The sequence below is a fragment of the Lathamus discolor genome, chromosome 4 (genome assembly GCF_037157495.1).
Source record: "Lathamus discolor isolate bLatDis1 chromosome 4, bLatDis1.hap1, whole genome shotgun sequence".
Lineage (NCBI taxonomy): Eukaryota > Metazoa > Chordata > Aves > Psittaciformes > Psittacidae > Lathamus > Lathamus discolor.
Window position 1 is genome coordinate 41,159,057 of NC_088887.1, and position 16,928 is coordinate 41,175,984.

The 16,928-nt window shown below is 36.8% G+C and overlaps 1 protein-coding gene across 13 annotated transcripts in view; it reads left to right on the forward strand.

The window, feature by feature from the left end:
- Positions 1-16,928, forward strand: part of DMD (dystrophin) — a 1,176,091-nt gene that overhangs the window by 501,700 nt on the left and 657,463 nt on the right. For all 13 annotated transcript variants that reach the window (XM_065677219.1, XM_065677222.1, XM_065677220.1 and 10 more), the window contains 8 exons: positions 1,926-2,071; positions 3,042-3,254; positions 7,185-7,298; positions 8,817-8,972; positions 10,512-10,682; positions 13,368-13,550; positions 15,075-15,209; positions 15,974-16,123. In XM_065677219.1, the coding sequence (XP_065533291.1) occupies positions 1,926-2,071; positions 3,042-3,254; positions 7,185-7,298; positions 8,817-8,972; positions 10,512-10,682; positions 13,368-13,550; positions 15,075-15,209; positions 15,974-16,123 (1,268 nt within the window). The remainder of the gene's footprint in view (positions 1-1,925; positions 2,072-3,041; positions 3,255-7,184; positions 7,299-8,816; positions 8,973-10,511; positions 10,683-13,367; positions 13,551-15,074; positions 15,210-15,973; positions 16,124-16,928) is intronic.

A 16,928-nucleotide genomic window follows, 5' to 3' on the forward strand; every position in this document is an offset into this window, starting at 1 on the left:
GTGCGCCCTCAGCAAGTTTGCTGATCACACCAAGCTGTGGGGTTCAGTTGGTACGCTAGAGGGAAGGAATGCCATTCAGAGGGCTTCTGAGGTGGGCTGATGCCAACCTTATGAATTTTAACCATGCCAAGTGCAAGGTCCTACACCTGGGTCAGAGCAATCCCAGGCACAGCTACAGGTTGGGCAGAGAAGAGATTCAGAGCCTCTCTGCAGAGAAGGACTTGAGGGTCTTGGTTGATGAGAAACTGAACATGAGGTGGCTTCAGTGCGCGCTTGCAGCCCAGAAAGGCAACCGTATCCTGGGCCTCATCAAAAGTGCTTGTATGGTTTTAAAAGTAAAATTATTATTATTGCCAAACTTTCAGAATGAGAGTTTCATATGGTTTGGTGGAGTTTGCTGTAGCAGCGAATCCTGTATTTTCACCTATTCTGAGGTACTCTTTACTATCAAACCCAGCTAGTATTTTATATAGCTTCTTGAGTCATATGTTAGTCCTAAGACTTGGTTTTCATTTACAGAAAACTATTTATAGAAGTCAAACATTACATCACAGAACTCCATATTTCTAAATAAAACTGATCTTAAGAATTGTATACTCCTTTAACGTGTCTGAGCTGTTGAAATCATATCTCCATTTGTTTGAAGTGATGTGTTTAAATGCATATTCTATTCTGAAGTAGGAATTGTTTGGATTAAATAAATCAAAGACAGTATAAATCTCACCAAGGAAATAAAAATATTTAGAATGTTATTCCATGAGATGGAAAATATTTGTTTTCTGTGTTTCCAAGAATGTATTACTGTTGCTTTCTGTGTAAAGAAAATACATCACAAGGAAAGAAATTCTTGTCTTTTCTGGTACCAAGGTCCTATCTTCTGTAAATCCACATATGTGTGTGATATGTCAGATCAGCCAAGTTTTTTATATACAATGTGCATACTCCACAACAGAGAGTTTAAATGACGCTGATTTTAGTATATCATTTGATGCCTAACTGAATTATTTTAAGTAGCATTCTGTTGATCACTAAAAAATTAGGTTAATCTGAAGTATATTTAATTCTGAGAATGTAAGCAAGCTTGCACTTAAAATCTTTGTGTTGTTTATTAAAATGGCTTTTTGGAAAGCTATATAATTTCTAAGAGCTGTTTTTTCTGACATACCAGTGACATACAGGAGATGAATAGGTGTAACATTTTTTTGAGCTTCTGTATTCTTCATTATTATGTGGTACAAATTGGAAATGCTTCATTTCCAACCAACCATGCTGTTTGCCTGCACTTTTTTCAGTGAGCAGAGAAGCAAATGTTGTTAAGGGCAGAGGGAGTATCTCTGCTAATGACTTGCTCATGTGTTGCCAGATGTTGTCTGTTTACAGCAGCTGTAATGTTGGCACAATAAGCACAGTTCAATAAAATTCAGCTTTAATGCAAAAGAAAGATTAATTTTCTAACAGATGTCTTAAACAGAACATTTTACTTGAACAGAAACATTAAACACATAAACATGGGCCATAAAAGTAAATGTTATTTGTTACTGCATTTCTGAAATTAGGTTCTGGATTAAATACAATAGTTTGTTTGTTGATCTCTAAGCACACATATTTAAACAAGTTGTCTTGGCCATATAACTAGTCACGTGGCCTATGACAAGAGAGTCAAATGACACATAACTGATAAAATGACAGAGATATTATAAACTTTAGAATGAGTGTATTCATTCTTCAAAAGTTTTCTGCCTCCACAATTTTTTGAAAAATCAAATACTGACATATTGGACCTATTGCAATCTGTTGCAAAATAGCCATTGGCTGCAGTAAGGCTCGGTCATTTATTCTTTTGTCAGCCATCTTCTATCAGAAAACTGAATAATGAAGCACAAAATTATTTTATTTCTTTCCTTTTTCTTCCCCATTGAATGTAGTTTCTGACAGTTTGCCTCCTGCACACTACAAAGAGACAATGAACACTATACTCGTGTGGATCCAGCAGTCAGAAACTAAACTCTCCATGCCTCAGGTTGCAGTTGCTGAATATGAAATCATGGAGCAGAGACTCAGGGACCTTAAGGTGAGTGGTCAGGCTGTGTGAACAAATATCTCAAATGAAAAGTTTGGAGGAACAGAACCTGTAGTTGTCATGAGTCTGCTGAAGCCTGTGGCTCTTGAGTGAATTTTACCCATTCAGGTTTTAGGCAAAGGCTTCAGGAGACACTGGATACTCACATTGATCTGTAAAGGATTGAAAATGTTCCTCATTATTGAAACCAATTTTCTAACATGTTAAACATGTTAAGCAAAAGCCTTTATTTGTCCCCATGATATATAAAATATTTTTCTGATGATAGCTCTGTGAGTTAAGTATAGATTTAGCTCATTTCATTTTCCAGTGCTGACATGGAAACGATTGTGATTAGTAAACTGCAGCACAGGCTTTGTTAGATTTCCTGTCAGATTTACAAGCAGACACAAATGTGGAACAAGTTTGCCAGTGAGTACAAACCTTCCCTGCATTTTAATGCTTGATATTGTTCCACTATTGGATGGATAAGCAGCATTTGGTTTGATGCAACTATTAATGCACATTCTGAAATAAAAAGTAGGATATAGAAAAAAATTAGATCCAGCAAACTGGGAAAATAATTGTGAAAGTTTTGAGAAGTTATCGAAAACTTTAAGTCATAGGAGCAGGTCTAAGTTTATTCTTTCTGTCCATGTGCTGTCTGAGTCTTTTGAGCATGTCATCATTATGGGCATAGTAAATTCCTGTCTCAGATTAATGAAGTGTACGTGAATCACCTCTATTAACAAGTATAAACACCTCTGGTTAATATTCTCTGTTCAACTAAAAAATCTACTTTTGAGTTTCTGTAAGAAAAGCAATTCTGAATTGCTCAGTAGAATGCGTCATTGGATATTTTAGCAAAGGTGGCATACATTTTTAGTTTTCAGTCCTTTCTTCAGCAATTTCACGTATGTTCGTAAAACAAAGAGAATTGCTGGAGACATGAGTTGGGATACCATTTGCTTCTTATTCATAGGCTCTACAAAGTTCTCTGCAAGAGCAGCAAAAGGGCCTAAACTATCTCAGCACAACTGTGGAAGACATATCCAGGAAAGCCCCTGCAGAAGTCAGCCAAAGATATCGATCAGAGATTGAGGTGATCCTTGGCCGTTGGAAGAAATTATCAGCGCAGCTGGTGGAACATTGCCAAAAACTTGAGGAGCTTATGACCAAACTCCAGCGATTCCAGGTTAACCAAACTTTTTCAGCTTCAGCTATTACATGTCAGCTTGTGGATGTGGGACTAGCACAGAATGCATTTATACACCCGCAGAAAATAATACCAAAGTGAAATATCAGAACAGTACATAAAATGTATTAAAATGTTTGGTTTATTTTGGTGGATCCAAGATTATACTTTGAACTCTGATTTTATGCCTGTTTCAGCCAGTGTTGTTTCAATAGGAAAACTTAACCTTGATTTCAGTGAAATTGCAACTAATATTCCTCTACTTAGTTTTTAAATGTAGCTGAAGTACTTTTTCATGCTGCTGACTCTAATGGACTAATTTGCGTAATTAAGTAATATGGTAGTATCTCAGCAGAGTTGCCAGAAAGCAGAAGTGTACATGACTTACACAGTTGTGTGAATTTAGAATGATATTTAGAATGACAGCATTTTACTCTTCCACTGTTTCTGTCATTGTGAAGATCTCCTATTTACACTTATTTGTAAATCGCATCTATTAGCATTACGTAGGATGTCTATGACCTAGATGTTACCAGATTTAAAAATAAGTCGATTTTTAACATAATCCTGGTCTATTCCTATATAATTTCAAGGGCAGATTTCAAATAAGTCAGATCAGCTAGTCACAAAACCAGGAAGTATTTTTATGTTTTTATATGTTTTTCTCTCCTTGCCCCCATGCAAATGAATACTTTCATACTCATGGAGGATATTGCAAAAAAAAATTCTGAAGGTCGTGGTCCTGCAACTTTACTCAAAGCTGTGTTCTCACAGTGTGTTTCTTCTCAGTGTTGTCTCTCTGCATTCCTTCTACTCAGATCAAATATTTCTGTCCTTGACTTTGGTTTGCTGGTAGTAGAACATGATACATGATTAGCTCCATGTTGTACATTATAATTCAGTAGCATGTGAACTGTAATCGATATTTTCAGCTTAACTCAATAGAGTTGTCTGGTTAGGAATAAACTTTCTGACACGGTATTCTTCTGCTTTTGTAGAGGAAAAAAGATTTTTAGAGAAGAAAAAAGGTACTTACTATCATGCTATTCTTCATCAGTTAAGTAGAATGGGCCAAAAAAGGAGGAAACATTTATACTTTATCTACAGAAGTGCCATATTGCTCTAAATTGTAACTTTGGCTCCATCAGAGCTACCTCTCTGATGTTTGAAGCTGGCCATGAGAAGTTTAATGGTATTATGGGATAATCATGGCCAGCAGCCAGGTACCCCAGCTGTTCTCACATGCCCTTTCCTTAGATGGACAAGGGGAGAAAATAGGATGGAATAGCTCTTGAACTGAGAATAAAGACAGGGAGATCACTTTCCAGGTACCATCATGCACAAAACAGACACAACTTGACGAAAATTAAAATAGATTTGGATAGTAAGAAACAAAGATAAAAATTAAAAATAACACCTCTCCCCCTCCCTCTTTTTCCTAGTCAGCACTCCATTGCTTTACTCTTTTTTACTCTCTCACCAAGGGGTGCAGGGGGATAGAGAATAGGAACTGTGGTCAGACCATAACAACTCCTCTCTGCTGCTTCTTCCTTCTCACTCTTTTCCCCTGTTCCAGCATGAGTTCTCCCACAGGCTGCAGTCTTTTGGGATGTATCTGTTTCTTTGTGGGATCCTGCATCGGCTGCAGCTTCCTTTAGGGGGCATCCACCTTCTCCAGTGTGGGATCCTCCATGGGCTGCAGGTGGATATCTACTCCACTCTGGACTCCCATGGACTGCAGGTGGACAGCCTGCCTCACCATGGTTTGCACCACATCTCTGCTCCAGAAACTTCTCCCTCATTTTTCACTGACCTTGGTGTCTGCAGGGCTGTTTCTTACTTCTCTCCTCCTCTTCCTGTCTGGTATTTATGCCTTTTCTTAACTATATTATCACTGAGTTGTCATTGACTGACCATAGAACGAGCTGTATCCTGTGATGGGTACCTTGGAGGCAGCTGGAACTGGCTGTGCCCAGCACTGGGTAGCACCTGTCCTCTTCTCAGAGGCCACCCCTGCTACCAAAACCTTGCCACATAAACCCCATATAAGCAGGAAAGCTGGAAATCTGTTTTATCAATAGTTTTATGAAATATTTGCAATTGCACAAAATAGAGCAGTACAATTTGCTTGAGAAAGTCTCTCTTTTGTCTTTTTTTCCCCTGAAATTTCAGAATAGAGGTTTAGAGGTTCAGCCACTGCTCTTGAAAGGAGAAAGTCCTGAACATTATGACCATGCTCTGTACAGCATGTATTTTAAAGCTGTGAGCTATTGTTGTGTACAAATCCTAGACTTTATATTTACTGTTGAAGTCACCATAGTACACAGTTAATATAAAAGTATTTCTTTTCAACTCCTTGAATAACTTATTTTCCAAATTATTGTTTTAGCTGTTGTAGTTTATGGAATGCATCAACATGGTGTACAATGGTATCAGTGTCAATAAATAAAATGCATTTGCAGTCTGATTCAAAATGCAAGTCATATATTCAGTCTTCACTGGTAGCTGGAGACTGATGTCTTTTTAAGTGAATTCCATCAGATCTATATTTTGCAGCATTAATGAATTATACTTAGTGTATTCTTATAAAGGTATTAAAGTTTCATAATGAAATATGATTCTGAACTCTTTTTACTGACTGGTAATGGAATGCACCGTAGACACTTCACCAGTGTTTTGGTAATTGAGAATCTGAAGTATACTGATAATTACTGTATGATTATTTGTATTAACTCAGTTCAATGTCAGGGGTAGCCTGTTGTTATATGAAGTACACTAGGAAAATGTTCCCTTTTGTTGTCTTTATCTAATAGTTGCTAAGGCATTTCTGTATACATTTCAGGCACAGTTTGTATTCTAATGAAATGTCCTTTTAAGTGCTTTAATTCAACTTTGTATTCAGCATATAATATCACTATGTACTTTGCTGTTGATGGAAACAGTTTGATGAAAAAATAGTTTACAATTTGCCTTTAAAAGTTTTGCCCCTTATAATTTTTATTTTAACATGTGTATGCCAATCTTTATCTAAGGTGAAATTTTAAGGTAATTTTAAATAACCTTTTTAAAATCTCATTTTATTTTTCAAGGTATTAGGTTGTTTATTTAAGTATTCAAGGCCTGGTTGGACAGAGCCTTGGGTGACTTGGTTTAGGTTGAGGCATCCCTGCCAATGGCAGGGGGGTTGGAACCAGATGATCTTAAGATCCTTTCCAACCCTGAACATCCTATGATTCTATGTGCTGGAACTGGTAATGTTCCTTCTTTTCAAACATTCAATGTTCAGCTTGCTTTATTAATTGCAAGGGTTAGTTAAGGACTGGAAAGCAAATACTTGATTACAAATATTTTAGTGGTAGAAACAGCAACTGAGGGTCTCTAAAATGGCTTATTGAGTCATATGATTTTAGTTTCTGAATTGATTCTGTTTCAATTATTGGGTTGTTTTGGTGGGGGTTTTTTTCAGAGTAATAAGGGAGTATTTCTGTTTTGTGTTCTGGTAGAGAAACAGGCAGTATAACATGCAACTTCCAAAAGAAGTCTAAAATTCAGATTGAAGCCGTGAAGGATTTGATAGGTGAGCCTGAATTATCTGCCATGCATGAGTAGTCTGAAGCCATACAAGGAACCAATGAACATATGTGCAGCATATAAACACAATGATATCCGGAAGGCATAATCTTGAGATCCAGAAAGTTGCCCACCCATAGATACATTAAACTTGGGCAGAAATGGTCAGAGCGTAGGCTAAAGAGTCGATGACAATCCCAAGTAAAATTGGTTTTGCTTGTTTGCTGTGTTTGTGTTTTTCAGACAGTTCAATAATCTAGAAATTACACTGTGGTGAGTTTTAGTCATAGTGCCAGGATGAATTACACCATTGCCAGCCAGGTTTTGTGCGATGCAATAAAATGTCTTTTTAATAAACAGAATGACACTAAAACACTGAAGAAGTGGATGGCTGAAGTAGATGTTTTTCTGAAAGAAGAGTGGCCTGCCCTTGGTGATTCAGAAGCACTGGAAAAGCAACTTGAGCAATGTACAGTGAGTATTACCTGCCTGCTTGGCAATTATTATTCTCTGTGAGTCTAGCCACCTCAGATGTTACACAACTAATTACTATTCCTGAAGATAAATTCATGTTGTAAGGGTATTGTCTTCTGCAATGTATTTAAACCGCCTGCATTTCCTGGTTTTGAAGTAAAATTCTGCTAAAAAATGGGAAACTTCAATACAGAAAGGAGGCAGTGGGTGACCCTATCATTATGGTCACTCCACTGAGTGACCATAGTAGAGCAAAACATCAGTGTACTTGCAGCAAGTAAGTTTGTAGCCTTTTAAGATAACTGTTTATTTACTTTGTTGGGTTTGCAAACATTGCATGTTTATTTGTTGGAAGCTGAATGATCTGTGCCAGAACATCTCTTTCTGTATCTATTATTTACACATGATTTGCAAGCTTTTCTAACTATACTGGAAGAAATTGCAAGTATTGTGAATTATAAAATTTTTTTTTCTTCCACTAAATTTAGAAGTTCTAGGATTTTTCCCCAGCAGAATTTTGAAGAATTATGAAGTATCGATAATTCCTTCATGGGTTTGCAACTTCTTCTGCTTGTCCCAGCAGAGTGTATAAATGCAGTGAATCCTGTAATCCATGATAGTCCCTGTCTCTATGTTCAGTGGAATTTACAAGTTCTGAAAATGATGTAGCAGAACATGTAAATATGATGAAACAAACATATTGATCTTGCAAAGCTATGAGCTTTTCAGGCTTCCTCTCTTATCGCTTACCTAAATAAATACTTCTACAGAGTGGTAAGCTACTTGTAACTCCCGTAGAATCTGTCACCTGAATTTATGAAGGGTTTGCATAAATATTAGCCATTACTGTCAAATATATAATAAAGCTACCAAAATCTTGATCATGTTTTATGTGTTTACACTTCGAGCCTTTTCCACTGTGTAGGAAGCCCAGGTAACTAACATCTGAAGCACTGAAGAAGGCCTTAGGAAATAGAAATTGAAGTGGCAATATAGAACTACCTCAAGGTTTAAATAATAATCAACGAAAACTAAAATTCTAATAACTAGAAATAACCCAGGAATATTACCATTCAGATTATTTTAAGGAAGTTATGAGACAAATTACCAACCCAAGGGTAATGCTGGCATAAAGCATAAAGTTAATAAGATGGCTTCACTAATAATTTTCCGCTATTATGATGGGATGCTCTTTCACAAGTGTGAATAAAAGATCTAGGTGTTGTAAAAATTATATGTAATATAACATTATTTGTGTATGTAAATAGCATATATATATAGCATTTGAAACTTGCATATTTTGCAAATGAACTCTATCTTATATGGCATAGCTTACCACATTACAGCTCTCATTCCTTTTTTATTTATTTTCATAGTTAAGTCTGTTAATTGTACTCATTGGAATGGAGATCTAGACCAAAGAAATGGCAGGATCTCACGTAGACACATTTCGATAGGGATAGCATATCTGAAATCTTGTGTGAATGCTGCTTGCCTAATCTTCTGCTATTCCTTTAGGCTTTAGTAAATGATATCCAAACAATCCAGCCCAGTTTGAACAGTGTTAATGAGGTTGGGAAGAAAATGAAGAGTGCAGCGGAGCCAGAATTTGCTTCCAGAATAGAGAAAGAACTAAAGGATCTCAATGTTCAATGGGAACACATTTGCCAACAGGTATCAAGTCTCCCTTTGTGACTAGTTAATTTTAAATTAATAATTAAGTTTCTCATTAGCAGAATTTTGTTTTCAGTGTATTTCCAGTAGATATGAAACTGAATTTAGGTATGTTTGGTTCACATTAATAAATTACTTTTTTTTTGAACTTTATTTAGCATGTAGCAATACATGTAAAGTATATTCATTTATGTTATAATACAATATCTTACCGGTTTTATAACAGAGTTATATACTAATATCTTAGGTAGTAACAGCAATTTATGGCTCCTGCAAAACTAGCTTTCTGAAACTGATATTGTGCCATCTGCTAAAAAAAATCCGTTTCTGTATTTAGTGTTACATTTTCCTCTGCATCATTGTACTCTTGTGTCGTTACTCTGTATGAAATAAGACATTAAAGGTGAAGAGTCCAGAATTCACTAACTTGGAATTAAGAGTATGTGCACATATGTGTGTGTGTGAATTAGTCTCCAGTGGTCGCATGAATTTATAAGAATGTGGCATAACAGAAAATGATAGTACTTTTATTTAGTTAAAGTCATTCCGGATAAATAATTTTACAGATTAAGGAAGTTAAAAATTACTGTTGTTTCATCGGTGGTGTTTTGATTCTTATTCTTTATGACAGTTCAAAATTTTACCTTTTTCTACTCACTCATTTGTCTACCTTTTTAATGTATATTTGCATAACAGTGAAACTATTACCTTTCTGGATGGTCTAATGTTTTCTAAAATTATTATTATTCACTTTACATGTGAAATATATCCTCTGTATATTTTTCTGATAAATATTTACCAAAAAACTTGATCTTTGAAATCTGTAAGACATTTATTTGATCCAGTCCTATAGTGTTTTCCCACCAACTAGTGTGGAGGTTTTAAATGCTTATTTTGATTATATTAATAAGTTAGATACCTTTGCAGTTCTCTCAGAGAAATTTCAAATAGTCATACAATTATAGAATTGTATATAGTATAGTGTAGTATGGTTTGTGTTGGGAAAGGCCTTAAGGATCATCTAGTTCCAGCTCCCTGCCATGGGCAGGGACGCCTAACACTAGACCAGGTTAAAAACCCTCATCCAGCCTAGTATCTAGTAAGTTGCACTCAAACTGGTTAGGAGGTCGTCTGACTTCATAGCTCTGGTTTTATCCTTGGATGCACTTTCAAGGTCTCCTGTGATTGGTGTTTTTTTTTTTTTTTTTTTACATTTTTTAGAAATCCTTGGGTAATGGGTTTTTTTTTTCAGATTTTTGTTTTTCTAATGAACTTAACATATGGTGCAGATTCTTGATCTAGGACCATTAAAACCTCATTCTGCAAAGCAATAATTTGCTAAAAAATTATGTATTCACACATGTGTAATACTTTCTTCATTGCCTATTATTAATACCCATCTAATTATGTGTTAACATCTGTCTAATTACAGCAATATTGTTAGTATAGGATTTAATTTGGTTCTTTTCAGGCTAAAGTATTGTCAAGTTTGTACAGTACCCTTGCTTTAAGTACCATATAATCTTTTCTTTCTTAAAGGCCTATGATAAGAAGGCAGCTTTAAAAGGTGGTTTGGATAAAACTGTGAGTCTCCGAAAAGATTTGTCAGAGATGCATGAATGGATAGCACAAGCTGAGGAAGAATATCTGGAAAGAGATTTTGACTATAAAACACCTGATGAATTGCAGAATGCTCTTGAGGAACTGAAGGTAAAAAGATGAACTAAAACTGAAATTTATACATTCCTCTCCATAATAAAATGGGTAAAATGTATAGTTTTAGACGCAACTCCCAGATGGACTTCTGGTGAATATTCTATACTTCCAGCTGGAATAAAGATATGTACAAACTGTGACACCTCAACCTATGGAGATAATCAGATCATCTGTCATACATCCCTGCAACTGCTTCTGATGATCCTTTCCCTGAAGGTTTGCAGCCTCTTACATAACACGCAAAATCTGGACCAGAATTCTTTGTTCATCCTGCAACCCATTTCTACCCACAGCTATGAAGAACAATCTATTAAACTTTTCCTGGCAATGAAAGTATGATCCCAGTTATTCTGGTTCATAGACTTCCTCAGATCCGGAGAGAAAGAAGGCTGATGGGAGCAAGGTTTTGGTTTAATGTTTTTGGGCCAGGAAATTCTCATCTTAAATTCCTTTGAAGACCAGTACATACTGATGACACTGTGTATACCATCACTGTTTCCAGTAGTGATATGACTTCAATCATAGACACTCTCCCCCTGTAAGCACTCATATGAAACAATACTAGGTATGACAATGCTGTGTGTTATTAATGAGACAGCATAACAAGAGGGAGAGTATCAAAAGCTGGAGGAAAAAAGGTGGAAATTGGATTCATCAGTTGTTGTGGTTACATAGACTAAACCTGGGAAAAGGTGGGAGGTAGGTTGTTCCATATCCGTTATGTGGGATTTGTTGATTGCCACAGAATCACAGAATCACAGAATCCCAAGGGTTGGAAGGGACCTAAAAAGATCATCTAGTCCAACCCCCCTGCAAGAGCAGGGTAACCTACAGTACATCACACAGGAACTTGTCCAGGCGGGCCTTGAATATCTCCAGTGTAGGAGACTCCACAACCCCCCTGGGCAGCCTGTTCCAGTGCTCTGTCACTCTTACAGTAAAGAAGTTCTTCCTGATGTTAACGTGGAACTTCCTATGTTCCAGTTTACACCCATTGCCCCTTGTCCTATCACTGGATATCACTGAAAAAAGCCTAGCTCCATCATCCTGACACCTACCCTTCACATATTTGTAAACATTGATGAGGTCACCCCTCAGTCTCCTCTTTTGCAAGCTAAAGAGACCCAGCTCCCTCAGCCTCTCCTCATAAGGGAGATGTTCCACTCCCTTAATCATCTTTGTGGCTCTGCGCTGGACTCCTTCAAGCAATTCCCTGTCCTTCTTGAACAGAGGGGCCCAGAACTGGACGCAATATTCCAGATGCGGCCTCACCAAGGCTGAGTAGAGGGGGAGGAGAACCTCTCTTGACCTACTAACCACTCCCTTTCTAATGCACCCTAAGATGCCATTTGCCTTCTTGGCCACAAGAGCACATTGCTGGCTCATGGTCATCCTCCTATCCACCAGGACCCCCAGGTCCCTTTCCCCTTCACTACTTTCCAGCAGGTCACCCCCCAACCTGTACTGGTACATGGGGTTGTTCTTCCCCAGATGCAAGAGTGGTTCTCTGTGTCTCTCAGATCTTTATATTTCCTGTGTCTGTTCTTTGTTAAACTTTTCTGCCTAGGATCTAATGCAGAAAGTGCAGTTTAGGAGGATGTTTCCTTTTTACTTTGTCCTCCCTTCATGTTAGTTTAATGGTCACTGGGATGAATAATAGAGCTGATTTTTCTCTCTGTAAAGTGAAAGGATGAAATCAACATCAATGTTCTCATAAAAGTATGAAATGAACACTGGAGAAAAATTGTTTTCTTCATTTCTCTTTAAATGCAGGTTAATGACAGTGTCAGAGAGGGGAAAATCAGAAGTAGTTTCCTTTTTTTCCTGTTTTACTGCTTGTGATGGTACCTTTAAACCTGGGTACATGAATTTGTAACACAGAAAAACACCACAAAAAGCCCAATTTTTTTTTTTTTTTATTGCATTCAAGATTAAGTCAGAAAGTCTGAGAATTAAATAGTTCTCTTTGTTTTGGGTTTGTTGTTTTTTGGGTTTTTTTTTTTGTTATTTTTGTGGGGTCGTTTGGGTTTTTTTTCCTTCCAGCAGAATTCTGAGGTAATTCTAACAGTTATTAGAAATAAGTGTCCTTCTGTCGTGGTTTAAACCCAACCACAAAGCTCGTTCACTCATTCCGCCCCCCCTTTTTCTTTTTTTTCCTCCCTGTTTCTTTCCTTCTCCTCCCCACCCCCCCACCCTCCCCGCTCCTCCCCGCTCCCGGAGGGATGGGGAGGAGAATTGAGAGAATGTAACTCCCACGGGTTGAGATAAGAACAGCCCAGTAACTAAGGTATAACACAAATCACTACTGCTGCCACCAATGATAATAATGATAAGAGAAAATAACAAAAGAAGAGAATACGATACCATCGTCGAACGAGTTTGACCCCCTGAAGAGAGACCGTGCCCTTCTGGGTAACTCCCAGTTACCTCCCTGGGCATGACGTGCTGTGGTATGGAATACCTCTTTGGCTAGTTTGGGTCAGGTGTCCTGTCTCTGCTTCCTCCTGGCCTCCCCTCGTCCCTGGCAGAGCATGAGACTCACAAAGTCCTTGGCCAGAACAAACATTACTTAGCAACAATTAAAAACAATCGGTGTTATCAGCTCTCTGCCCAGGCTGGAAATCAAAACAGCCAGGACTAATTTTTTCTTTTTTCCTTTTTTTTTTTTTTTTTTTCCAGAGAGCAAAGGAGGAAGCCATGCAGAAAGAAGTGAAAGTGAAGCTTATTACTGATTCTGTGAATAATTTTATAGCAAAGGCTCCACCTGCAGCTCACGAGGCTTTGAAGAAGGAGCTTGATGTTCTAATTGCCAGCTACCAGCGACTCCGCAGCAGACTGAATGGAAAGTGCAAAACTTTGGAGGTTAGATATCTTGTCAATCATTATAGTTATAGCCTTTTTAACTGAAAAAGTAAGGTGGAGAACCAAGATGTATTATCATATGAGATCATGAGTAGCCCAGGCTGTCCTTACTTTATGAACCATATACGAAATACCACATTGTATGAGTTATATACAACATGTTTTTTGAGAATCATGTATGCTAGAGAAGAAAAGCCTTAGACATGGCTCTTAGGTGGGGGATGACGATGGCTACTCAGGTTTCTTACTCCTTTTGTGATTAATCCAAGTATCTGCCTTCTGTAGCAACCCTGTGACATCATCACCAGTTCCTATAGGTTTTTTCTTTCATGGTTGAGGGGTTTGGTTGAATGGCCCAAAGCTGGTGATGTTACCTCAGCATGGGAACAGCATTTGATCTGCTGGCAATATGAGTATCTCATGCATTTTGAATTGATGCTGCCATTTTGGCCAACTCCATTACAGATCCTTGCCGTAGGAGTCTGTGCATTTTATACAGTGGTTACAGTGAATTAGGTGTGATTTTTTTATTGTGAACTAATTTGCAATAGCTAACTTCATGCAGGACAGTTATATACCTGTGTAAATTTTATCTCCTCTAAATTTCACTGTGAAAATTAAGTGTGTAGTCTAAGCTGGTAATCTGTATTTCTTCCAATCATTCATGATGTTGTTTGTTAATATCTCTCTATAACCTCATTCTAAACCAGATACTTACATCTGATAGGACCAAAGTTAGATAAGATAAATTGAACTCTGGGGAACTACCTACAAGCGGCCTAATGCATCTCTATAAAATTATTTTAACTTCTGTGAACAAAAAATGTAACAACGAAAAGATGGTTTATGGAGAGTTTAACTGTTTTGTTTGTGTATAAAGTGCTGAGTTTAGCTGCTTATGTAAGTATGTTCAGGCACTATAAAAATAAAATATTAGACAGTAATATCAGAATATGAACATAATTTCATTTTGCAACATTGTTTGGTATTCTAGTACTTAAGTGGTCTATAAACTGCACTAAATGTGGTTCAGAATTAATTTCCATAGAGATTTCAGTCAGAATTCTTGAGAGCTGTGTTTTTAGATACTTTATGAACCTGTGCTTTTAGTAATTAATATGCAGAATATATAAGCAACCTAACTGCATCTTGTAATAAAGGCATAAACTTCTAACACGAGTGTTTAAAAATTCTGATAACTTGCAAATTATATATTACAAGAAAATTTTACAGAAAAGCATATAAAGTAGAAAATACATGAGACAGAAAATTCAAGTTGTATTTTGCAGTAGTGCTTACTTTTTCATGTTCTGTGGGTTCTTTTTCTGTTTAATGAACATGATTTGGATGTATATTATATTTACTTGAAACATAAATACTGAGAAGAAAATCAACCATATGGCACCATAGCCATCAGGTATCAACCATGTTGTTTTAGGGATGAAGCATGCAATGTTTTCAATAGTTTAATGAGTGAAAGCTGGAAGATTTTCAGTCTTGATAAACTTTTTTTTCCTCCATTAGGAGGTATGGGCATGTTGGCGTGAATTATTGTCGTATTTGGATGCAGAAAATAAATGGTTGAATGAGGTTGAACTGAAACTCAAGGCAACTGAAAATATCCAGGGGGGTGCAGAAGAGATTTCTGAGTCTCTAGATGTAAGTGTGATGTTAATAATCTCAAACCACCTGTACTGATACATTCTAAATCACATTGCATTCAAAACAAACTATGAATCAACATAATATGTGTGCAAGATGCAGAATATTTGGAAAGTCCTATGTTCTCAGTTAATTCAACAAATACGGTTTTGTATTCAAATCTATGAAAGTCGAACAGAGTAATTAAATGATTGTGCCTGATGTCATAGACAATTTTTGGTAATAAAATATGTGTTATTAAAAAACATGACATCACCTAGGCCAGCCAAAAAATGTTGAAGATTTCAGAGACAGCAAACTAGCACTGCAACTCTGTTTATTATTCCATAATTTTTATCCATGGAACTTAATTTTTATTAATTCCAAATGTGTAGAAATTAAACTAAAACTGTAATACAAAATGTTACATAGATAATGCATTCTTGGTGTTGAATTAAATCCATTCAAATGCTCAAACAATTTTTTTTTATTATCAAGTACACAAATAGTCCCATTGAACTTATTGGGCATAGTCCACATTTTTAAAATCAAACACCCGATTTATTACTTTATGAAAAATATTTGTTTTCAGTAATAACTAGTACAGAACATTGACTGCCAAGACATAGAACATAGATATTTTTATTTTTCTCTCTACTTTTACTGTGTCTGAAATTCGAAGTTTGAAGTTCCTTACTTAAATTATTAAGGTGAATTGTGATTCCTCTGTAGAACCTATTTTGCAGAAAGATAAACAGGCTATGTTTTTGATCTTTTTCCAGTCTTTGGAACGTTTAATGAGACATCCAGAAGACAACCGCAATCAAATTCGGGAATTGGCTCAGACTTTAACTGATGGTGGAATCTTGGATGAATTGATCAACGAGAAACTTGAGAAGTTTAATACTCGATGGGAAGAAATTCAGCAGGAGGTATATTTAATAGTTGACCTGTCTTCCCATTAAACAGCTGACGGCCTACCAAACTAAAAAAGTTATTTTGGAGCTATAGTTCCTAAACAGTACAAAAAGACTTATTTTTAAGTGTTTTTTTGCCAATATCAAATCTAAATCTACCATAAAATGAAAGAGGGTAGTAGGAAAAAAATATGAAAAATTGGAAAAAATAGAGATAATAGGAAAAAAATCTTTACTGTGAGGGTGACAAGGCACTGCCACAGGATGCCCAGAGAAAGTTTGGCTGCCCATCCCTGGAAGTGTTCAAGGCCAGGTTGAATGGGGCTTTTAGCACCCTGTTCTAGTGGAAGGTGTCTCTGCCCATATTCAGGAGGGCTAGAACTAGATGATTTTTAAGGTCCCTCCCAACCCAACCCATTCTGTAATTCTATAAAGTGGACATTTTGCTTAGGTGTGGTGGGCTAACTCCAATATGTAGTAAAATATTACATAGCTACTTTCTTAATTCTTCAGATGGGAAGATGGGGGGAGAGGACTGGAAAGGCAAAAGTGAGAAAACTCATGGGTTGAGATAAAGACGATTTAATAAGTTAAAAAAGAAAAAGGTAAAAATGTAAAAAGCAAGTGATGCTTTCAATCATTCACCACCAGGAGATCAATACCCCACCAGTCCCTGAGCAATGGCGATTTTGGAAGAACTTTCCTCCACACACCTTTTATTACTGATCATGACTCTGTGTGGTACAGAATATCTCTTTGATCAGTTCAGGTCAGCTGTCCTGGCTGTGTCTCTTCCCAGCTCTCTGGGGGGTGCAGAGTG